The sequence below is a fragment of the Siphateles boraxobius genome, unplaced genomic scaffold (assembly GCF_051911475.1).
Source record: "Siphateles boraxobius isolate OS27281-9 unplaced genomic scaffold, OSU_SipBor_1 48, whole genome shotgun sequence".
NCBI lineage: Eukaryota > Metazoa > Chordata > Actinopteri > Cypriniformes > Leuciscidae > Siphateles > Siphateles boraxobius.
In genome coordinates, this window is record NW_027509119.1 from 13,192,234 (window position 1) to 13,217,301 (window position 25,068).

The window sequence follows — 25,068 nt, forward strand, 5'->3', positions numbered from 1 at the left end:
AAAATGCAACCAAAATATATAACATGTTTAATTAAACTCTTTGTAAATTGCACACCCTCTCCCATTTGGGAAATCTATAACAGAAGAGTTCATTTGCAAAAATAGATAACTATCAATCAAACTGCAGCTGGGTTGTTTTGATTAAGTAATAACTCAAAAAAGAATACAGGTTACTTACAAAATGTCACTTACTTTTTCATATATTAAAAATTAGTAGGCCTACTCCACTTTTCATGTTTCAGAGTAAAACAAAACCAAGTAATTGCTATGATATATAATAAAGCACTCGATTAATCTTTGTAACGTAAATCTCCCTCACTGACATAGACGCCTGACAAACTTTATTGTTGTGATTAAACGTAATACAGGGAGCTTTTCCCTCACCACTGTAACGTCCTGCTTTAGCAATGTTCCAGGAAAAAGTTTCAGCTTTTATTTTCCTTTTACGCCCCGAAGAAGATATCACAGGTTCATCAAGTTCATTAAAATGATGCGTCCTCGATCAGTTTTAGTCAGCTTTGATGAAACTCCTCTCAGCTAGTGCATCTTTTCGAAGTGACTAGCAGCCTTGTCACCTTACCTCAATGCTGCGCGCTGATTTGCTAAAATGGACTTATGGAGTTGTGTTCACAAACAACAAGGGTTCTTGTAGGTTTCAGGACCCCAGTATTAGGGCCGCAGTTTCAGGACCCTAGTTTTTTGTTGAACTGGATCACCGAAAACACTCATCATTTAACCCCTTTCGTGGCAAAGATCACAGATGGCCCCAGATTATTGTTCAACATTCATTATTTCGTTAAAACATCACAGTCTTATTTGATCTGGACAAACTGAGCATCATTAGAAATATTTAAAACTCCAGCTTCGATAGTTGACCACTGTTTATGATAAAACTGGTTTGCAGTGACATTAATTTCTTAATTTATGACAGGAGTGCAAAATTATTAATCTGTAACGTTCGTTATTTTGAATAGAAATCATCACTCATAAAGCAGTCATTCACGTCTTCTCCGGTTTATTTGTGTTCACATACATACAGCATCCCCCAGGGCTCTTAGTCCAATGGTGCACATATTTGGAGAAATAATGATTTTCATGTTCCACTAAATTATGCGATCTGAAGCTCAAACAGCGAACACAGTGAAATATGCCTATGGATCTATCTCTCCTCTTCCTGATTTGCGTCAGTTCTCTGCGCTCTCTTATTCGTTATAGAGCTGTCAATCGTCTCACGTGGTTGAACGTGACAATAATCCTGCCCATCTGCATGACGCGCTGCTGTGTACACTTCCTCATTCTGACCTCCGTGATAACAAAGCTAAGACACATCTCTTCACCTGAAACAAGAAGCTAATAAATGCACGATCTTGAGTAACGTAGACTAACCATGTTCCGTACACAACGATGTTCCATACAGATGACCTTTTCCCGACGATCGCTGAATAAATACTTGCAGGTTATATATAAACTATATACAGTATGTGTGTTATCATAATTTCTCCCTCTTTTATCCCCGACCAAGAAAGAGAACCCCCCGCCGTTTGTTTCAAAAATATTTCAGTAAGTTTGCTAGGTGCGCCCACTGCGCCTGCAAATGGAGGGTGGACAAGCTACAGCCCAGATATTAGCTTTAGGTGGGGAGACGTTCTACAGCGGTGAAAATGTACATTTCAATTGGATTAATGCTTCTCACAGTACTATAGGCTTCATGAAATTATTATTATGTTATCACAAATCATTAAATATATTACCTTTTGTAGAATAACTGCTTTGAAATGGGAATTTTAAACGTCAATTCCGGACAATGGCCGCTTTGCGCCACTCTCGCACTGAGACAGGCAGCAGAGACGCCTGCTTGCAGTGATTATATTTATAATATTTTAACATTTAAAAAGGTCATTCTTTAATAAATAAACAATTATATATATATATATATATATATATATATTACTATATTATATCACAAATGTTAATTTTAAAGTACATTTTTGCAGTTGAAATCAAGGTGCGCTCTGTACGGAACACCATTAGAAGCCTGTACGGAACATGGTTAACCCCAATCATCTTCCGTACACAGACGGAGGAGGTACTTTACCCCACTTTTCTCAAATACTATTGGTCCAAAAGACATCAATCAAAGAATAGATCCTCCAATGGGAATTTCCCCGGAGAATGAGCGCTCACACAAGCTTGTATGTCTCTCAGCAACAGAGGAGTGGCCGTTGACGTGCGGTGAAAGGCGAAAAGTGTAAGGAACATGGTTAGTCTACGTTATATGTGGTTTGTGTGTGATTTTCGATATTTTCATATGAATAAATAATGTTTACAGTATTGCTAAGCAAGGTGTAGCCATTAGCTGCATATAAAATGCTATATAACATATTTCAACATCTTTTTTTTTTACTTAAAACCATTTTAAACCGCGACCGGAATATGATACAAATACTCGATGGTGGTTTAAAGTGAGCTTTAAGTAAAAGTGTAATATTAATATTTTAAATTGTGTCATGTAGCTTGATGCTACTTGCTCTAATCCACCTGCTGTAGGAGCTTTTCTATTCCATAATCTTCTTTGTTAATATATATATATATATATATATATATATATATATATATATATATATTTTTTTTTTTTTTTTTTCTAACAAGACTTAAGATAATAGGTGGATCTTGATACTATGTACAAACTAGACCACCTGGATCCTAGAACTGCGGTCCTGAAACCGCTGCCGCCGCTATATCATCCAGTTCGGTAGGTGGCGCTGTCACAAAAAACTAGGGTCCTGAAACTGCGGTCCTAAAACTGGGCTCCTGAAACTGCAGCCTCCCGTTGTGCAGGAACATACTACTGTATGGACTCCACAGTAATGCGACAACCAGTGATTTCTGATATGTAATGATTAATGTACAGGCAGATGTACTTTGTCTATGTGTCAGTACTGTAAATCAAAACAGTGACTAAACGGTCAACTTCATATTGTTTCTCTTAGTAGGATGCAGATCATCTATCATTTAAACTGTGATTAAATTATAGATAGAGAGCGATCAAAGAACGCTCCCATTTACAATAGCTGTAGCTGTCAGTCACTAAAGCATAGTGTACAGAAATCGAGTTGCTATGACAAGATCACTGCATTCATTCGCTGAAAATGTCTGTGACCGGCTGCAATGCTCATCACTGAAGTCATGCCACAAACTAAATATAATTCTATAGATCTAAATATAATGCTATAATCAACACTTTTCATGATTAGTTAACCTTGAGAGCTGTAATAGTAAAAATGTGATAAACGTTTTCGAGAGATTTCCACATATAATACTTAGCTATTTAATATGCAAAGATGTTAGCCAATCACAGCAGTGGTCGTTTACACTGAAGTCTCATAGCAGACATGCCCCTTCAAACAGAGCATTCAGAGCAAATCAGAGGGCTAAAATCAGGGTAGCTAAAAATGCCTTTTATTTCTAAATTATGACAATTAATGATGAAAATCATACTGACATTATAAGTGCACCCCTGGAGAAATGATAGAACAATAAAACAATGCAGTTCATGATGACCCGTTCAAGGCCCTATCAGTCACACCCATCTTTCGTTAAGTGGCCAATCAGAGGTACGAGTTTTGAACGGGAAAAAGTTTATTTGTTGTCCCTTCACACCTTTATTGCATTTCTGTCAGGACCACTATCGTCAAATACGATTGACAATTAGCATACAGTTTGGATTGGTGGTATGATTCTGTTCTGGGCAAGAACTCCCTGTGCATCCATGCAGCCTAGCATAGATTAGAGCAGAGGGAGCAGCAATAACCCCCCTTAGGGTAAACAGAACAGAACCAACATGAATGTATTGCAGATATATCATTAATTCAGATTTTAAAGTACAACATAATTCAAGAATTTATTCTGATTCGAGGGGAAACAGAATGCCAAATCCTGACTGATGGGAGGAGGAGCTGGGGATGAAGGAGGGTAATTAGCTCCTGAGAAACGCGATAGCTGCTGATAATACTGATGGAGCTTATATATGTATAGTCAAGTCAAGTCAAGTCACCTTTATTTATATAGCGCTTTTTACAATACAGATTGTATCAAAGCAGCTTCACAGTGATCACATGAAAATAATATAACAGAGTTTGTTTCTAAAAGAAAATTGCGTCAACGTCCTAAGGCAGATCAATAATATTATTGAATATTAAATGTCCCCAACTAAGCAAGCCAAAAGCCAAGGCAACAGTGGCAAGGAACCAAAACTCCATCAGGTGACAGAATGGAGAAAAAAACCTTGGAAGAAACCAGATTCAGTCGGAGGGCCAGTTCTCCTCTGGCCAACGAAGGAACAGTGCATGATTTATGATTCGGGCAGCATTACAAGTCAGATTGGATCGGAACATTTAGAATATTTATCCATTTCCATCTTTTGGAAGTCCAAGTAATCACGCCGGTGTTGAGACGAGTTGTTGAGGATCAGTGCCGTCCACCATAGAGGGTCCATATCGCCGGTGTTGAGTCGTCTCTTCACAGGCTTTGTGATTGGGGTATCTGAAGTCTCCGTGAAAGGCTGGATACAAACTGGTGCTGACAAACGCCGATTTTAACAGCAGAAAAGCAAAAACGGAAAATAATTAGCGTAGCTGCTGTTCATAATGATTTCCATAACACGGGCGTAAATGATAAAAAACATGAAGACAGTGATTCTTGCGTCCCAGAGTCACCGCCCTCCGTCCCCCACTCAACTCAGCCCTGCTTACTGACCTTTACATCCCTCCTGCTGCTGAGACCCAACCACAATCTCACAATCTCTCCGCAGCCCAAACATACGCGCCGACCCGTTTGACTAAGGCTGTCGAGCCCCACTGTCGTCGTTAAAGCAGGTTCAGTGGCAACGGTTCCGTATGGCATACCACCTACCGCAAAACACAAAATCTACCCAACCACCCGTCATTCACGCAATATACACAGGAACGTAATGACTGTAAATACTATGCAACCTATACAAATAACCTACAGACTCTTCAAGTTTTATAATATTAAATGCATTTGATCTGATTCAGCAGTGGTATAAAAGGTAAGCATTATGTAAATGCTTGGCTAAAGTATACAGTGATAGGCTTCATATTCCTATAGGTAGACGTGGATCAGCTGAGAGTCAGTTGATGGGAGCTTGACAAACGTGACCTGCCAGAATTAACTGACGCTACGCTTGATGTTTATGGTGGTCTGGAAAGTTTGTGCAGTTTTACACCAAATTATGGTAAAAAAAAAATAACATGATGCATTTTATAGTAACACTATACATCATTAATAAGACACCACAGATAGTCATACACCACAGGAAAATATACAGTTGGGGCAGTTTGATTGTGGGTGAAATGGAGCCAATGTCCTTTTCTGTGTGTATTGCAAGTTTGTTGTAGTTTCTGGACCACTTGGCTGATGATGGTGGAGTTGTCTCTCTCGCCTCCTCTGGAATGCCTTTGAAGTTTGTTAGAGAGTGGATGCTCCTGGTCAGCATCCACAAGGACAGCTAAGGTGATAAAGATCTTCTAGCAACCGTTATCTGGAGACTTTTTGGAGTCGGGCTGGTGATTTAGTGTGAACAAACGGAAAGGGGAGAATTTTACGACGCCTAAATAACAATCGAGCATCTTGATCATATACAAACGCTACAGCAATAACATAATAAAATAATCTAAAAAGAAATAAATAATAATAATACCATATTTGGTGGTGAAATTGCAATACATCAAAATAAACATATACACAATAATATATACAAAATATATAAAGATATTATTTAAAAATATATATTTTATTATTAGTTCTAGCACCCTCTTGTGGGCCCCTGGGGGTCCCAGAACCCAGTTTGAAACCCCTGGTTGATTTTACTTTTAAAGAAAAGCAGCTTTCCTTCACCTGCTTTTTCACAGTCACCTATGCTGCATTCTTTTCTTTATCTCAATTACACAAGTGATTGCCTCGTCTCTCCTGTCATTTTCCTGTATAAAGTATTTTAAGTGCTCTGTCCCTCTCTCGCAGTTCCCCATTAGCATCTGTCAGGAGGCCGTGGTGCTCTGTTCACACATGCAGGAGTGTTCATGAGTGTGCTGTTCTGATAATTATTCTGCTCCTGCGCCTTCTTCTCCATCCCATCACACACCACACACACACACACACACACACACACACACACACACACACACACACACACACACACACACACACACACACACACACACACACACACACACACACACACACACACAGACACTCCAGCTGAAGGTGACACAAAAAAAACTCAAAGTAATCTCAACAAGCAGCTATTTTTACTTGAAGAAAGGTCACATTTGTGACATAGTGAAAAGAAAAGTTGCTGTCATTTATCAAGACTACATCCAGAAGCACAGCTCAAAACTAAATTGCATTCACTGTTTATTTTTACTTTTTTACTATTTTTACTTAATTAAATTTCACATTTTATTTGCAAAATCCACTTTTGAAAAAAGTCTGTTAACACAGTCAAACAGGATGAACTGAATGTAAAAAAAAAAGTTAAATTACATACAGTATTTGCAAATGCATGTATTTCTCAGAGGCTGTTAAATTTGCATTTACCTTGTCTCAGCCTAAGACACCACACGCATATATGTATACATAGACTCACCTAAAGGATTATTAGGAACACCATACTAGCCAAGTCAAGTCATCCTCATTTATATAGCGCTTTTAACAATGTAGATTGTTTCAAAGCAGCTTTACAGAGATAAACATACAATTTAAGGTAACAGAGATTGGTTTAGTTTTATAGTGGTTCTTGAAAAATGTTTTTTCCAGCTAAAGTTAGTTTTGATTGATTCACTTCCGTCTCAGAGTGAGTTGGATAAGTTCCGTGACGTTCTGTTTTGCCATTGGACTGATTTCACATACGTGCTTCAGACACTATCATGCAGAGGTGTTCCCAAAGCATCAATACTATGACGCACCATCTCGTTCCTTTCTCAGGAAACAAAGGTTTTTGTTTTTTTTAGTGCAAATGAAAGGATACAGACATTAACAGTGAGAAGAACAAAAAAACAAACAAAAAAACAAGGGGGGTATATGGACATCAAAAGAGATTGAATTAGGCTAAACAAATCAATACAATATTACATTTTGTCAATATAAAAAATGAAAGGTTCTTTACAACAGACTCGAGGATATTATTTGTTTTAGAAACCTTTAAGTTTAAAGGTTTTGACATTTTCTTATAGGAAGTAAAAAGGGACTTTATATCAGAGGAGAATATTCTAAAATCAGGATTACATTGAATGGTTCTGGCTTTATGAAGATGAAACTTGCCTAGAAGACTAAGTAAAAATACAGTATAATCAAGATTAACATAGAATGAAAATCTGACATTTGTACTAATTTGTTACAACAGCACAAAACGTCTCTGGTTACGACTGAAACCCTTGTTCCCTGAGAAGGGAACGAGACACTGCGTCAACTATGACACTTTGGGAAACGCCCTTAGCGTAACGCATCTGAAGTGTGAATGAAACTAATCCAATCCTGATTGGTGCTGCGTCATGGACGCCGGCACACACCAGAGTTAGCTTCTGCAATAAAGCAAGTCGCTCCCAGGCAGGGGAAAGTGTGGCGGAGGGACGCAGTGTCTCGTTCCCTTCTCAGGGAACAAGGGTTACAGTCGTAACCTGAGACGTTCCCTTTCGAGGGAACTCGAACTGTGTCGACTACGACACTTTGGGGAACGAGTACCCACTATGCCACAACGAGCCCTGCCTGTCCCAGAGTGAAGCTGCGCACAGGCACACTTAGGACGAGAGCACTAGAGTGCCTGGCGTAGAAGAAATGTCCAGGCTATTGAATCTGATATAAGTATGAGGGGTGGCCCATCCTGCTTCCACACTTCTTGGATCGGGGCCCCTGAAAGGAGGGCTCTAGCGGACGCCATGCCTTTGGTTGAATTAGCCCACACGGCCAAACCTGAAGGCAAGCTGCGCACCTGATAGGCCATAGAGATAGCCTGAACAACTCAGTTACTGATGGTCTGTTTGGATGCAGGAAGCCCGTTCTTGGGCGACCCAAAGCACACCAGCAACTGGTCTGACTTCCAACATTAAGAAGACCTCTGGGCATCTTGAGAGCTCTCACAGGGCAGAGCAAAGGAAGTCTTTCTTTATCCACCATTGCGAGGCTGAAACATCCGACAGTTTACGGGTACGCGTCGAGATATTTCTCAATGAACAGCTGCCAGCACCCTCAGGAGCTGACTGTGAATGCCTCGCACCTAAACAGTATTATTTCACAGATTGCGTGTGTCACTTTTATTGCAGACAACACCAAATAGGACAGACAGTTTGACACAGAGCGCTTGCTGGAGAGCAAAAAGCTAACTCTGTTGTGTGCCCGCGTTCCTTTGTAGCTTCCGTGTATGCTGTCACATGTTACGTCATGACGCAGCACCAATCAGGATTTGATTAGTTTCATTTATACTTTAAATGCTTTACGCTAAGGGTGTTCCGCAGTTGACACAGTTCGAGTTCCCTCGAAAGGGAACTAACAAGGTAACTTCTGACCAGAAATATTTAGAGAATGGGCACTGGTCATATAAATGTAGGATAGATTATTCTTCAATATTGCAAAAAGATACATTCTCAGAAAACTTGCTCAAAAATAAATTACAAGGGTAATATCTATGAACAATTTTGAAATGGAATTTTTTAAGTTTATTAGGGATAAAATGTTTCAGGAAATGTTCATAAGTTATTTAAATCAGAGCTTGTATAGCAGATTCTCCATTTAGATAGTGCTTTAGGGAGGGTTCTTGGAGTTGAAGAAAGAGCATTTCTAATAAAGAAGTTGTTGCATTTTATTTAATACATTTACACCATTGATTGCAAGTGTAGGAATTTAATTGTTTAAACAGTCAAATCTTAAATGCCCTTTAATCAAGGTTCTTAAACTGACAGGAATGCTTTGTCACCTTATTAAAATATCTTACTGAAAACGCAGCACCTTTAAGGAACATAAAATCAGAAAAAGTAAGAACGTCTATTTGAGCACTAAACAAATCAGAAACAAAAATTATATTTTGATCTACCAATTCTTTGAAAAAAAAAGTGATTTGTTACCACAGAGTACATTTTCATTACTCCAAATAATACGTGTGTGGGCTGAATTTATGTTTGAAAGCAATCTTCCAGGATTCTAGAGCTTGTTTATGAAATTTTGAGAGTTTAATAGGTAATTTGCTGCACTTAAAATTACAAGATAATACAAATGTAAGGTCACCAGAGTGTTTAAAGATTAAGTTAGGGATCCAAAACCAGGGTAAACTATTATTAGAAATACCATACTTAATTCAGTTAATTTTGAATGACTGATGTTTGAAAATCTAAAGCGTTAAGATTTCCTTTGAACACATTTGGTTTTATTTTTCCAAATAAAACGAAATAGCAGAGAGTCAAAGGATTCAATAGTTTTGTTATCAACATATAGGGAAAGAGCAGGGTAAACTAGTCGTGATATGCCCTCAGCCTTAGACAGCAGAACTCTCCCATAAATTATCAAGTCTCTCTGCAGCCAGCAACATAGTCTTTTGTTGGTTTTATCAAACCTTGGTTGAAAATTGTAATGAAGATGTTCTGAACCTGGAGCCCGTTCTTCGTACGTCGCTAACTCACTTAGCTGGATTTGATTGTTGGCGATTTGGCATGATCTTGGATTGTTTGGTTCTTCGACGCTCATCCTGGACTTGCTGTCATAGCAACAGGTGCTTAAACTTGAACCTGCTCGCGTACAGGCTTATTTCATGTTAACAGGATTTAGATTGCGGCTTCATAAGCGGAGATGATACGGGAAGTCCTTAAGCGCAGCGCGATAGTGTAGGATACTTTCTGAGATATATATTTTTTCTCATGAAATGATCGTGAGGGTGTCGTTTATACATTATTATTTTGTTGGAAACGCACATTAATGTTCGACTCGTCAGAGTCGGGCTTTAAGAACAGCACAAAATGTTTGCATTGCCCTAAAATTATTTGCGAGTGGCTGTTTCCTTTACACTATTGGAGATGTGGAGAACTTGATGAAAAGTGCTGGCTGTCGAGTGATTCGAAAAGTTTACCTGGCGCTCAATCAGTTTTTAGGGTTTTTTTGTGGCATTTTGCAAGCCACTTAAGACCCAAGATTGTAGCCTAAAGCAGTTTTTTTTTTTTTTTTTGCCAACGCAAGTTCATTATAATTTTTAATGAAGATCATGCAATCATGACCATGCCGATTAATATGACTTACAATATGTCCCTCAGGCTTCCTTAACGTGATTGGTGCATAGACTCCACAAATGTTCCCTTCAAGGCCTCAATGAAGGGGATTTTGCGAACAGAAAGGGGGCTCAGGCTCACAATGTAAATGTGCAGCCAAGTTACTATTACGATTCTTAATATTCCAGATTACTAATATTCTATCAAATTTAAAAAAAGGCAGTTAACTGACTAAAATCTCTTAGATGCTGTGTGCCTACAGTATGTTCCATATCACAATTGTGAAAGCAAAATGGCCAGGATCTGTGCATGACTCAAGAATTTTCAGAGATTCACATTTATGCACATTATTTGAACATGGTAAGGAAAATTATAAATATCAAGCTCACTGTATTACATGCACTTATGCTGATCCTAACAGAATGTCCTGGTTGCGTATGCAACCTACCGTTCCCTGAAGGAGGGAACGGAGGACGTAGTCGACGGTCGACTGAATTGGGATCTCGCTAGAGAGCCTATGCTCTTCGAGTACTATTGAACGAGCAAATGTAATTGGCATGCGTGATTCGCATCACACACTCCGCCCCCGCGGCGCGGGTATAAATACAGAAGTGGATGCACGCACAAGTTGCTTTTCGCTGAGGAGCCGAGAGTAACCCGGGGTCAGCGGTGGTCCAGCGGTAGTGGCAAGGGGACTACGTCCTCCGTTCCCTCCTTCAGGGAACGGTGGGTTGCATACGCAACCAGGACGTTCCCTTTCAGACGATAACGTCAGACGTAGTCGACGGTCGACTGAATTGGGATAACCTTTGAAAACGCTACTAACGCTGCCACCTTCCAGTGCCTAAACCAAAGCCTCCTGATGCCCCCGCAAATTTAAGGCGGGGAAGGACAGGGCTTAGGCCAGGGAAGTCACTGCTGTTCCTACAGGACCACTGGGAAAGCGTTCCCCGTACATTGGAAGGAAGGGACGCTGTGGAAGCCACATCCAACCCAGAGTGAGGTAACGAGGAGAATACACATATGAACTGGGCGGAAACTGGGCGGAAACTGGGCGGAAACCGGGCAATCTAACATATGGAATGTCACTGGGGTGGCTCCAGCCTAAGACGGGGGGAGACACACCGGAAAGTGACAGCAGAGAGACTCTGCCGAGGGAAGACACGGGCTCGCCGCAGGGAGCCGTATCGTGGAAGAATACACATATGGGGTCGCCGTAGGGACCGCAACATGTGGACCCAGCCTAACACAGGTTCCACAATGCTTACGAGTGGTAGGCCTAACACGTTCCGCACGTCCGACGTCGGAGGGGTGTGGAGGAACTCAACAGGGTTCAATTTTAAGGGAACTCAACTGGAGTAGAAAGGCGCACGTATCCAGTCCATAGGAGGGGAATGGCGCAGCAAGCCGACACTTGAACGGGCTCACGGTGAAACTGGCTTCATGAGAAGGGAGCCCACGGGAAGCAGCGGTTCAACTAGGTGTCGTCCAGCCCCCAACTCTAGAATCTGTTTAGCAAAGCATATCGTCAACGCCCAGGCGGAGCACTTTACACTCATCATAGAGGACCTCAACACCTAAGTTGACATGTTGCATCTCGGATTTTTACCGAAATGAAGGCAAGCACTAAGTGCAACTTTGCATGGAAACAACCTTCCCTCTCTGCTGAGTTCCAACAGATATTTGTAGAACTGGTCTGAGGTCTATGGCTTGCATTCTGTACACGTCAGGGCTGGATCTGCCTCCTCCAGGGCAGCGCTTGCAGGCTCACCACCTGCTCCTATTATGGGAGAGGTTGGAACCTTGGGCACAATCCGAGCCGGGGTCTCAGCTTGTGAGAGTTAGCCGGCCCAGACTCCAGGCACAATACGTTGACTGAAAGCGAGCAAGTCCCTACCCTCTAGTAGAGACCACGTGAGCAGGAAAACTGATATAACAGAATTTTTAACTCACTGCCTGCAGTGGCTCAGGGGCGGTCTCTGCAGTGCAGTCGCACCAGGGACAAGGCCCAAGAGGATAAATTGGGACGCAAGGATTTACAAGACCTTGCTCCTCAGGAACCTGACGATCAGAACGTGTGTCTGCACACTTCTGCAACACGATGAGCGTCGTTTAAACACCGAGGCAACATCATTTTGAGGGTGAAGGAAAACAGCCTACTCCAACCCATTTTGCAGGAAAGAGAGCACTGAAGTGATCGAAAGCTTTCAGGATCTCCTCTGGAGAGAAGACGCACTCAACGACTAGGTTCCACTTCTAAAGGCGTAAGCACGCTACCCATTTCTAGGGGGTGCTCGCAGAAGTGATGGTAACTATCACATGTCCCTGTGATACCCACCTGAACCTCCGCGTTCAGATGTAAGACCGCCCGGAATCTCCGGGGGAAGAACGCGGGTGCCATCGTGCCCCGTCCCTGAAAGAGTTTTAAGGGGAAGTCAGGAAGCGATGGGAACCAGGTCTAGTTGGGCCAATAAGGGGCAACTATGAAGACCTGTTCCTCTCCTGACTTGGCACGTAGGTGCAAGCAACGGGCGCAAAAAGACAGGAGCTTTGCTCAACAAAACATGTGAAGATCACTGGGCTTTCGGAGCATTTTCTGCTCAGCACTTGAGTGTGATAAGTTCACTGAGCTTCAGGAGCATTCCTGCTCAACACCTGAGTGTGATAAACTCACTGAGCTTCGGGAGCATTTCTGCTCAACCCTTGAGTGCGAAGAACTTCACTGAGCACCAGGAGCATTTATGCTCAGCACTGCGTGTGATGAATTCACTGAGCTACAGGAGCATTGCTGCTCAACACCTGAGTGCGATGAACTTCACTGAGTTTCAGGAGCATTTCTGCTCAACATGAAGTGTGATGAATTCACTGACTTGAGCAGGCGCAAGGCGACCATGAGTCGCAGTCGCTTTTAGAAGGCTCACTGGGGTTAAACGCATTTCTGCGGGCCCCTGGGGCAGCTGAGAGCCAGTGTTTGTCCAAGGGTAGTCCGCTCGGTTTGTACAAACACTGGCAGGAAGACGAAACCGGAGGGGCAACTGAGCGGCCCCGGAATGGTCATGACCCAGCTGGACCCAGGGGCTTTCTATGGAGTCTCCACTTGCCCTGGCTATAACTGTCGTGAGGCTCGATGGCGGCACGATTGAGTAGAACGGGAAGAGTGGAACAAAGCGTCCTCAGAAGCTTCTGACTCCAAGGAGGCGGTGAGGGGTGAGTTGTGACATGCAAGGGAAGCTTGCGCAACGGTCGCAATGTCTAACAACTCGAGGCACGAATGCCCGTGTAGTCGAGGGTCGCCCAGGCCCCCGTTAAAACACGCCCTTTGTACATGGCCCCTCTGTTGAAGAGGGTTTGGCAGCAGACCGGGATGAACTATAGTCACACAGGGTGAGCTGCTCTGCCACAGTCACCTCGGGACTCGATCATGAAGCTAGCGCTGAAGCGGTCACATACTGCGGGTCGATACTCAGCCCGTGGGCGAGATTACTCTCTTCCAGTTGACCTGAAGACCCAACGGGCTCTGGAGCACTCGAAGGGAAGGACACTGTACTGATACTCCACCCTTACACGCAACCCACAGGATGGCCTGCGGTGCGGAAGGTAGAGATCTGTTTTTAAGCACATGTCTTACAGGTCGGAGCTGCAGACCAATCTTGGGCCAAGATGGTCACGACCCACCACCTAGTAGAACGAAGAACGAGTTTACAACTGGCCTTCGTACCGGCTGGAGGAGCGGCTATATCAAATCCTTCGCCAGCAGGATAAGATAAACATGCACAAGTCAGGAGCACTTCTCAACACTCGGTGTGATGAATATCACTGAATTTTCAGGAGCACGTCTGCTCAACACCTAATGTGATGACTTTCACTGACTTGAGCGGGGTAGCCGAGCCTGAGGTGGGGCAGCAAAGTAGAGAGAGTGCTGTTAGTGTGCTGTGCAACACTTACCTGTCTCCACAAGCGGCAGGGGGCGCGTGAGAAGGCGGATGACCGGGTCCTCGAACGCACCAAGCTGCCTGCTGGCCACCAAGGGGGAGCTGAGGGGTGTATGGCTATACAGGGTCACACCCGCCAGACTGGCCCTATTGGGACCCAGGAACAGATGAAATTGCTCTCTCTTTGAAGTGTGGGTACCGCTTGCTCCGCTTTTTTTTTTTTTTTTTTTAGGGAGCCAGCGGCGGAACAGACACACACACAAACAAAGGCTCCACCCGGCCCTCACCCGGGGGGAGGGAGTGATCGTGCCACTCCAAGTGCATCTCACCCATTCCTGGGCGGCCCTTTACGGAAAGCTTCCGCTGTCGCTTGCCATCTGGCTTGGCAGTGCACCTGTGTCGACAGACCGCTCCAATGGAGGGACACCTCGCAACCCTTCACTGTTCCTCCATCAAGGGTAATGAGGGGGAAAAGCTATTCAGGCAATTTCTGGCAGAGAAAGATGCTGTTCACCACCTGATAAGCTCTCCATGCATTTCGGGAAAGAAAGGCACTGGGGCGGCGAGCTGAGAACCAGCGCGGCCCGCCCCAAGATACCAAGGAGGTTCCACGGCCCGCCCCAAGAGCACACAGGGGAATGACCGCGGCAACACTGAACAGAGAACTGAAACAGTGAAGCACTCACTTTTCCGCCCTCTAACCAGCCATCAACAAACACAAACATTTAGAAATTTGTCGCTGTTAAAACAGCAGTTGAGAGCTCAAAGCTCGCGATCACCGCTGCAATCGCGCTGTAGAACACCAGCACTGGGAGAGTCTTCCTGAAGAACACTGACACACTCGCTCGTTGTAGACAACAGCACTCTCAGAGACATCAAACGATCGGCTCCGAAGCGAAAGGCAACTAGTGCGTGCATCCACTTCCGTATTTATACCGCGCCGCGGGGGCGGAGTGTGTGATACGAATCACGCACCCCAATTATATTGGCTCGTTCAATAGTACTCGAAGAGGATAGGCTCCCTAGTGAGATCCCAATTCAGTCGACCGTCGACTACGTCTGATGTTATCGACTGAAAGGGAACTGCATTTTTACATTATACAGGTGATTACAGGATCCTGCTTGGAGACAGGTGTTTTATGACCCCATTCCCTGACCCAAACCCCAAACCAGTTACAATGCAGCTCTAGCCAGGACAACAGCACACAATGAAATTAACTTTGGCCAACTAAAGGGAAGATTTCAGTGTCTGAAAAGCCAGAGGGTTGCACCTGACAGGGCCTGTGACATTGCATGTGCCATATTAAACAACATTGCCACCATCAGAAAAAATATAAAACATTTCATTAAATGTTTAATTAATGACAAGACAAATATACTTAGTTCTTTGAGTTTTATTTTAATTGTTCTTTGTAAAGAAAAGCCAGTGATCAAGTAATTTTTGCCTGCAATAAGAGATATAAGGTCAGCAACAGTACTCTGTGTGAAATAATATATTTAGCACTTACTCTGAAGTTCCTTTGAAGCAACTCTATCTCTACTGCCATATTTTTTCTTTAAGTTGTCAAAAAAAAATTCTAACTGGCTACTCTATTTTCTAGGGGTAGGTTGGGGTAAACCTGTCAACGCATGCCTTATGTAACAAAAAAGAAAAAGAAAAGTACAACACTGCCCACCTCTGTATCACTGCCATTTGCAGACTCTTTCTGTAGATGTGGAGTCCTGCAACTCATATTGCATTCAGAAATAATAGGTACTCAAGTGTAAATTAGGTAAAGATATTTATGCACTGGCAGATACTTTCTCCAAAAGACAGTCACCTGAGAGGGTTTCTTTACTGTCATGTGCATTGGGGAAAATGAGCATTACAAAGTGTTGTAAATTCTTCCCTTTTGATGTAAAGTTAGAAAAAGTCCTCTTACTGCACATGCTTCAGCCAGCACTTGCTTGGGAAATGGTAAAAGTGATGGTGTATTGTTTAAAACTGAACAAAAGAGAAAAACACAATTTCATTACAATGAAGTACACTGGGGGGAAATGTGATCAATAATATGCAACATATTTTAATAATATGGCAACATATTTTTTTACATTAACTACATTTCACACATGTACACTTTCACAAGTCAAAGCAATTCAGTACAACTCCTGGTTTAACCGTTGATATGACTGGATTATAGGCTTACTTAATTTAATGCAGCAACAAATTATTTTACAGTGTACTAAGATCATTTAAAGTTCATTTTACAGCAGTGAAGGAGTTGCTTCTACTGGTCCCTGGCTGTGGGTCTGAGGAAGAGCTGAACCCAGGGATGCCCTCCACAATGGGTCGGTTCACATTCAACCCAAGGGCTAGCTCTTCTGCCTGAATAACGTGGGGGTGCAGGACCACCACCTATTTGTTTTTCTTTTCACTTTTTTCTCAGCCTTTTTCTTGGTTGCTTTTATAAATAGGCAAACATTTATTAACAGTGCCTTTTTAAAAGAGACTATAAGTAGTACAAATACTATTATGTAGGATATTCTAGTAGCCTACTTCACTTTTACTTGTTCCCATGTTCTAGTAGTGGGTGGTGACTCTGACATTACAATGAACAAAGTTATTAATTATTTAGAATACAAAATTATTTAGAATTAATTATTAAAATACAAAAATATATACTGTAATAAGTGATAAAAACGTCTAAGATGGTCACTACAAACTTAATTTGTCTGCTACTTTTTGCCAGCCCTCTCTCCTGGCTTTTGCTTTGAGGTCTTCCCTGGCGTTTTAATTAAGATTTAAAATTCTGCTTATCCTTCAAGCAATAATTCTTGCTCTGCTGCGGAGAAAAACTGAGCGCGCTCTTTGGCCACGATGAGCAACCATGTATCGATGTTTCTACTATCGATACATATCCCCTTTTAAACCAGCGCATGAACGCGCAATTATCTCAGATAACTCAATCCAGCTATACTAATCATAACCGACAGGAGTGTTCATAGAACCTAATTAGCCGGATCATGATGAGCACAATAATATTATCTTGGATGTCTCGTTTGATCTTGGATGTTTTAAGCAACGTACGAAGAACGGGCCCCTGATCTGCAAATATCGACCCCAAGATATTTTACCCAATGTTTAACTTTAATACCATCAACAGAAACTTTATCTGAATCATGCACATACAAAATTTCACTTTTTGTGGGATTTACCACCAATCCAGAAGCTTTGGAGAAAAGATTAAAATTGCTTAAGGCACCAGAGACTTATGAATCATTTTTAAGAAAGAGACAAGTATCGTCAGCTAAATGACTAATTATTAAAGTATTCTCTCCAATATTTATACCCTCAATATTTGAGGGTTTTATATATAAACTTAGAAACTCAGCGGCCAATTCAAAAAGAAAAGGAGAGATGGGGCATCCCTGGCGAATACCTCGCCCCACAGAAAATTGGGGAGAAACAAACAAGGTTTGAACTTTTCAGCATATATGGAAGCCAATAACTTACAATCAGAGTTCAAAAGGGTGACCGGCTGCCAATTATCTAAAAATGTTTTATCCTTATCAGGCTTGGGTATAAGAGAGATGAGACCTTGTTTCATTTACATGAACACCTTTTGGTTCAATCGGAATGAAATCAATCCGATTGATGAATCCGAACACGGTGTTTAAATGAACGATAAATAAAGAATCGGGTTGATGTGCGCGTTTATATGTCACAAGCTTTAAATCGGAATAGATTGTTTGACATGAGCACACTGCACAAATATACTGCCACTGTTCGCGCATAACTATTCTCCTCTATTGGTTCTTTATTTGTTTTAAAATGCAGACTTAATATTTATCCGTCTCTGGTCATGATTTGGAGAAAATGAGCATATGAACGGTTTTGCCGTGCTGCTTATATTTCTCACGCAGTAAAACCCTGAGTCTGAAACAAGGACTGGTGGGACGTTGTCCTGCTCCATTTCACAGACGCTGAGTGAAATGAGAATTTTAGAATAATGGGACACTCATTTAGATGACACTTTATTCAACAGGAAGAAGAGCTCGTTCCATGTGTCATACGTCATTATGCTATTTCAAAGTCATTGCACATGCGTAATCCTTTCAGTTTCGGTTTTCAATCCGATCAAGTGTTTACATGTTCTATCGATCGGATTACAAAAGGAATAAACCACCCCTTTCAATCCGATCGAAATTCCAATCGGATCAAGCTCAATCAAATGAAGGTTTTTAGTCCGATTGAGCCGTCAATCCGATTATAAGGGTCCATGTAAAGGCAGGTATTGATTCTGCCAATTCACCTTTCATTGAACACTCAGTAGGGGCTTCGTAAAGAAGATGTTTAATAGAGTCCCAAAAGACTTTTACAAAATTCAAAAGGTAACCCATCTGGCCCTGGGGATTTATTATTTGGCATTCTTTTTACTATATTATAAAGATCATCTATATTAAAGGGATTCTAAGAAAATTTGGTCATTAATTTTAGGAATAACAGATTGAATCTTATGAAAAAACAAAGATGAAGTGTTAGGGTCAAAAGAAGAAGTATACACATTTAAATTGAAAAACAAATTTAAATTTTAAATTTAACGTATTATTAATATATAGAGAAGAGATTTTTTTTATTACTTCTCTAGGTTGAAAAAGTAGGCAGAATCTTTTTTCCAAACTCAAGCCATTTTGATCTTGATCTAATAAATGCGCCCCCTGCTTTTTCTAGAAAGAGATCATCCAGACTGGCATGTGAAGTATAAAGAGATTCCTTGTCATACTCACCTGGGTCAGGGTTCTTTAAAATTTAATTTATTTTTTTAATTAAATCTGTAATTTCCTTATTTTTAACAGACATTCTATTTTTCCCAAATTTAACTGAGAATTTCCTACATTCATATTTAAATGGCTCCATTTAGAAATGTCCGAGATATTAGCCTGAGATTTAACAGTCTCTGCAATTTTCTCAATCTACTGACAATATGAGTCAGACAGTAAAAAGGAGCAATTTAACTTCCAGTACCCAGGGTTTACTTTTCTTCTCTGCTTGGAGTTATCGTCAGATAAAGTAATGTCAATTACTGCATGATATGTTAGAGGTGAGGGTGAAATTTCTGCTGATACCAACAATTTAATTAAAGAGTCTGATATCAGCCACAGGTCTATACATGATTTTTGAGAAAAATCTGATTTAAACCAAGTGTATATCGGGGTTTAAATATCTATGTGCATCAACCAGGTTCAGACATTGACAGAGATTTGCATTTAGGGGGTTGCAGGGATTAAAGTGAAAAAAATTCTTCTGACTGAACTTTTTTTTAGGCCAAGTGATATTCCTTTAACTTTATTTAAATTGTTGAGACCAATAGCGTTTTAAGGGGAGATGTTTTAAACCGCTTTAATATTGCCAGTTTGCGTATTTTAAAAGCTATTTTAATCTATGAAAAATAATTACTTAGCTTGACAAATAATCAACCATCTACATAACTTTTCAGTGCATGTTTTTATTGATCTTATATGACCAAACATGTTAAACTATATTAATATATAGTTTGTTCTATTGCAAATCGTTTTGGCTGAGGGCAAAGTGAAGTTTCATAACTTTATATATTTAGGCTATTTAACTTTAGTCAGCTCTCTTATAGGCTACAAAGTTAATGTTTGACTGAATTGTTTGATTTATTTCTCATTGCATAGCTTCTTATAGCCTACCTATTAGGCTACTTATACTTTTATACTGGATATTATTGATAATTAAAACTGACATTTAATGACATTACATTGACAGGGTTGTGTAATGGTATATATTCTAAAATATATAAAATATTATTTATATATATTTTACTATGCATTCTCTTATGTGTACATGTATAATAAAATAAAACGATACAACCCTGTCTCTGTTTGTTAAATGTCAGTTTTAATGATCAATATTGTTTCATATTTTTAAAATGAAAACAAAAAGCAGCAGGGTTGTGTTTTATATTTCGTGTTGTTATAAATATATGCAGTGAAGATAATCAATGTGTGTGGCCAATATGTTTATGATACTATCTTTACTATCATTTATAAATGAAAAGAGGTGTTTTATATACATTTCGTTTTATTGTTGATGAAAAGAGGCAGAGTTGTATTTTATACCATATTTCATTTTATTGTTGCCTAAAATATACATAAAGAGATAACCGGAGTAGCCAGAGCGAGCTGAGTGACGCGATCAAGAACGCAGCTATTCCATTTGCAGAATAACCGGACTCGCGTCCTTTCTTCCTCGGGAGTTGTTCTCCTGAGTCGAACTTGGCAAGTCTGAACTACCAAGGACGCAAGTCCCACGTTTGCGTACTTGGTATTGAGAAACGGCCAATATTGACCAGCGTTCAGTTTTCTATCATGCGCCATGCATGTATGCGATGACGAAATATGCACGCAAACGCACCAGGGTTTGATAGAATTAAGTTGAATGTGAAACAAGACCAACGCTGCGGGGGGTGCGAACAAACGCGCTCGAATTCGGACCGCAGCAAACCAGCTGTAGCCTGACATGCACTTCTCCAAAACTAAGATTAATTGAGTGAACACGGAGCAGTTTTCCACCCGGAGTGGACCCAAAGCGGAGTGATTACAAAATGCTTAGAGTGGAGAGAGGAACGTGCTTTCGCTCCAATCCAGGCTTTATCACATCCCACTCAGCAGGGTGAATACACCTCGTCTTCCCTTAATTTAAGACCTATTCAAACTAAAATTAAGACATTTATCACACTATTTGAGAAACGAAAGCCTATTTACGGCCTTAAATTATGAAAAGTGAATTTAAGGCATGGACAGACGGGAACCCTGCAATTGACGGAAATCCGTCATAGACTCGCTGCATCAACGGAAATCCGTCGTAGAGACGGAGAACTTTAATCCCTGGGGTTGACGCTATTAGACACATTTCTAGGCACCAAATAATATAAAGGCAGAGGGATATTTAAGTTGTATATTACTTATATAAATGACTATACTATCAAGTAGAGTTTTATTTTGTTTGCAGAACTTTTGAACCCATATATGTTAATCATAATAAAAGTGAATCAAAATCCAAGTGAACAACTGAGAGAATCCACCTTCCAATCCCTGAAGAAAGCGTTTCTATAACCTTTCCTTGAAATCCACTTTTAGGTAATATAGCGACCCCCATCTGACGAACTGGAGTTTTGACAAAAAAGAAATAGTGCTCCCCCACTGCTTACTCCAGAATGTTTTATTGTTTACACAAGAGTGTGTCTCTTGCTAAAAATATATGTCCCTTTTGTCCCATATCAGAAACAAGTACAGTAAATAAATGCTTCTTAGAAGATATCCAGAGCTTAAGGCTCAAATACCCAATAAAAACTAGGAAGGTCAACACACCCTGTCGTGGACCCAAAAAATAAAAATAAACGCCTCCCATTTCGCAAATTCACAATATAAGGGGCATACTAAATATCGTAAACAGAAATTCTCTTCCCGTTTATGAAGGCAACGGGCCCATTAAACCCAGCTTTCTTTCCTTCCCTTCTTGCCTTTTCAACGAGTGGCCAAAGTTTGTTTCTCGCCTCTTCGTCTTCCTGCGTCAGATCTTCCAAGAGAAATTTCTTCTGTTTCAAAAGTTTGGATCGTTTGGCTTCTGCCCATATTGCATCTCGACATGTGCGGGATAAAAACTGAACGATGATCCGTCGCGGGTTGATGTTTCCAGACTTGGGGCCAAGCCGATGCGCGATGTCGACCATGTCCTGCAGTTTCTCTGCGGTGTGTGGAGAGAGGTTCCTGAACAGCTCGATGACGACCATTTTGATGTTTTCCCCTTCGCGCTCAGGTATCCCGGCTACATAGAGGTTCCATCTGCGTTTGTATCTGTCCAAACTGCTGCATTTCTCATTGAGAGCTTTATTTTCCTTTTCCAACGTCATAACTTTTGTTTGCAGAGAATGCTTATCCGTCACGTCTTCCACCTGCTTGTTGATGGCTTCAAGCGAGCAGGTGAGGTTACAGATTGAAGCAATGTTTTCCTTCAACGATGCTTCGACGGAATGCAGTTTTACCAATAACTCTTCTTGTAACTTGCTAACCTTTACGATTGCCGATAGCAACACAGAATTAGAGACTGTGTCGGAGGTGTTGGAACGAGATTTCTTCAGAGCTGGGGACTTACTAGGAGTGTCAGGAGAGCCCCCAAATGCATCTTCTAGACGCCTTGTGTAGTTATGTACCTTTAGATTTTCGTTGTTTGCAGAAAGGCTGTATCAGAGGCTGTATCCATTTTTTCGTCCATGGTTGTATCAACGGAGCTATTTCACTCAGGCGTAGAAACTAGCTAAAGTAAATAAAAGAGGGTCCCAATAAACGTTAAAAACAGTCTTTAAAGGATATGTTGAGATTCCACTACAAGTTACATAATACATTGAGCATAGAAATTCAAAGCCTTAAGCACCGTACATGCAGTAGCAATGGATTAGAGCATAATAAAGTTGCTGTTAACACGGCGCCATCTTGACCCGCCCCTCCAAAACAAAGGTTGCATGAATGAAATCATGTCATAATTGTGTATCAGACATTGCCATCGTAAGGAATTAAGGTGAATTGCACTTACCGACTCATCATAAATCCATTTTTTGTTACGCAGAAAAAAAAACAGGCTACATACCTCGGGTCGCTAGCGAACCTATACACTTTTTACCAAAAAAAAAAAAAATAGTAAACAGATATTCTATTATATATATATAGTTAATTTTTTTTGTGTGTTTCAGTGTTATTTTAGTATCATTGAGTTAAATTATTTTCTAATTTAATTTTGATTTCTGTATTTTCCAATTTCGGTTTAATTTTAGTTAACGTTTTAATCCTTTAGTTAATCAATGTGTTTTTGTCATTTTCATTAGTTAATGTTTTTGAATGCCTTTCTTTTTTTTTGTTAAGTTTTATTTATTTTAGTATATACAGTTAAACTATATGAAACTGAGAAATGTTATGAGACTGAGAAACTTATTTTATTTCAGTTAACTTTATTTTATTTCAAGTAACGTTATTTTATTTCAAGTAATGACTGTGTTTTTTATGGTTTTAGATGTAGTTAATTATAATAACCACGGTTTATAGCTGCCTGAAATATGGCATGTTCTGACACGACTGCCTCCATCCCATGGGATTTACACAACCTTTATTTGAAGAAACAGGGACGCAATTGAATGTGTTAGAGTGGGATGTGTGTGTGTGTGTGTGTGTGTGTGTGTGTGTGTGTGTGTGTGTGTGTGTGTGTGTGTGTGTGTGTGTGTGTGTGTGTGTGTGTGTGTCTGTGTGTCTGTGTGTCTGTGTGTGTGTGTGCATCTTGGAGATAATTAGAAATGCTCACATTCCACACATTTCTCTCCAATCAGGGGGAAGAAGATGATGAGGATGATCAGCCTCTTAGCCTGTCATGGCCAGAGACCGGCCGCAAGCGTTTCACGTATCTCTTAATCCTTCCCATAGTTTTCCCTTTGTGGATAACTCTGCCAGACGTCAGGAAGTCTGTGAGTACTTTTTGACTAGCTGTGTTGCAATTGCAAGCTGGATGTAACTGTGAGACGCTTCTTGTGTGTTTTTTCTTTAGAGTTCAAAGAAGTTTTTTCCTGTGACATTTCTGGGGGCGATTTGCTGGATCGCAGCATTCTCCTACTTGATGGTCTGGTGGGCTCATCAGGTAAGACTGCTGCAGCTGACAAAGTACACTTCACCACAGTGTTAAAAAGAGTGCTTATTACAGAACTAATATACTTTAAAAGAATATACTTTTATATTAGTGTGAACATGTCATTTCATAATTACTTTTATTGTCTTTATAATTTGGTTAAAGTTTACTGCTGAATGTACTGACAAGCATTTATGGAAAATTAAAATAGAATTTAATATAAGTTCTATTGAACCTTGTATGTCATGTATTTAAATATACTGTATATGCAATTACACATTTTTAATTGTGATGTTTCAATTTATTACATTTAAAATATATTAACTTTAAATGTAATATCAAATAACACAATACAGTTAAAATTATAATCAAGTTTCTTACATGTGCTTTAGTATGTTAGTCAACATCAAAATAAGTGCACTCCTTTAGCAAAAGATTTTTAAAAATAATGATTTAAAATGTATTTTATAAACATAATGATTTAAAATGTATTTTAAAGTAAAGCATTTAATTTGACATTATTACAACGTGCCCTTATTAAAAGTGTACTTAAGTGTGTTAAATGAAAGTGTGCTCTTTTATCCTTTATTGGATTTCTACTGGCAGTGTGCTACTGATGTTAAGCCCAATTGGGATTTTAGGCCAAATATTTCTGTGCCAATTTATTATCTTCACCAGTCTGGTTGTTTTGTGCTAATATTCTTGCAGGTTGGAGAGACTATAGGAATCACAGAGGAGATCATGGGCCTGACAATTCTAGCAGCTGGAACCTCCATCCCTGACCTTATTACCAGTGTCATTGTGGCCCGCAAGGGTCTGGGCGACATGGCTGTGTCCAGTTCTGTGGGCTCTAATATATTTGACATTACTGTGGGGTAGGATTTTAATTCTTTTTATTTTGTTAAAGAAATGAATACTTTTTTTACAGCAAGGATGCATTAAATTGATCAAAAGTGACAGCAAACCCATTTATGTTTTAAAAAAAAATCTATTTCCTATAGAAACTGTTCTTTTAAACTTTCTATTCATCAGAAAATCCTAAAAAAAATGTATCACAGTTTCCACAAAATATGAAGCAGCACAACTGTCATCAACATTGGTAATATGAAATGTTTCTTCAGCGGCAAATCATCATATTATAATAATTTCTGAAGGATCATGTGACACTGAAGACTGGAGTAATGATGCTGAAAATTCA

The 25,068-nt window shown here is 40.4% G+C and overlaps 1 protein-coding gene across 6 annotated transcripts in view; it reads left to right on the plus strand.

The window, feature by feature from the left end:
• slc24a2a (solute carrier family 24 member 2a) overlaps positions 1 to 25,068 on the plus strand; it is a 168,463-nt gene that overhangs the window by 129,537 nt on the left and 13,858 nt on the right. For all 6 annotated transcript variants that reach the window (XM_077202072.1, XM_077202068.1, XM_077202070.1 and 3 more), the window contains 3 exons: positions 23,578 to 23,712; positions 23,793 to 23,882; positions 24,579 to 24,745. In XM_077202072.1, coding sequence (XP_077058187.1) covers positions 23,578 to 23,712; positions 23,793 to 23,882; positions 24,579 to 24,745 — 392 coding nt within the window. The remainder of the gene's footprint in view (positions 1 to 23,577; positions 23,713 to 23,792; positions 23,883 to 24,578; positions 24,746 to 25,068) is intronic.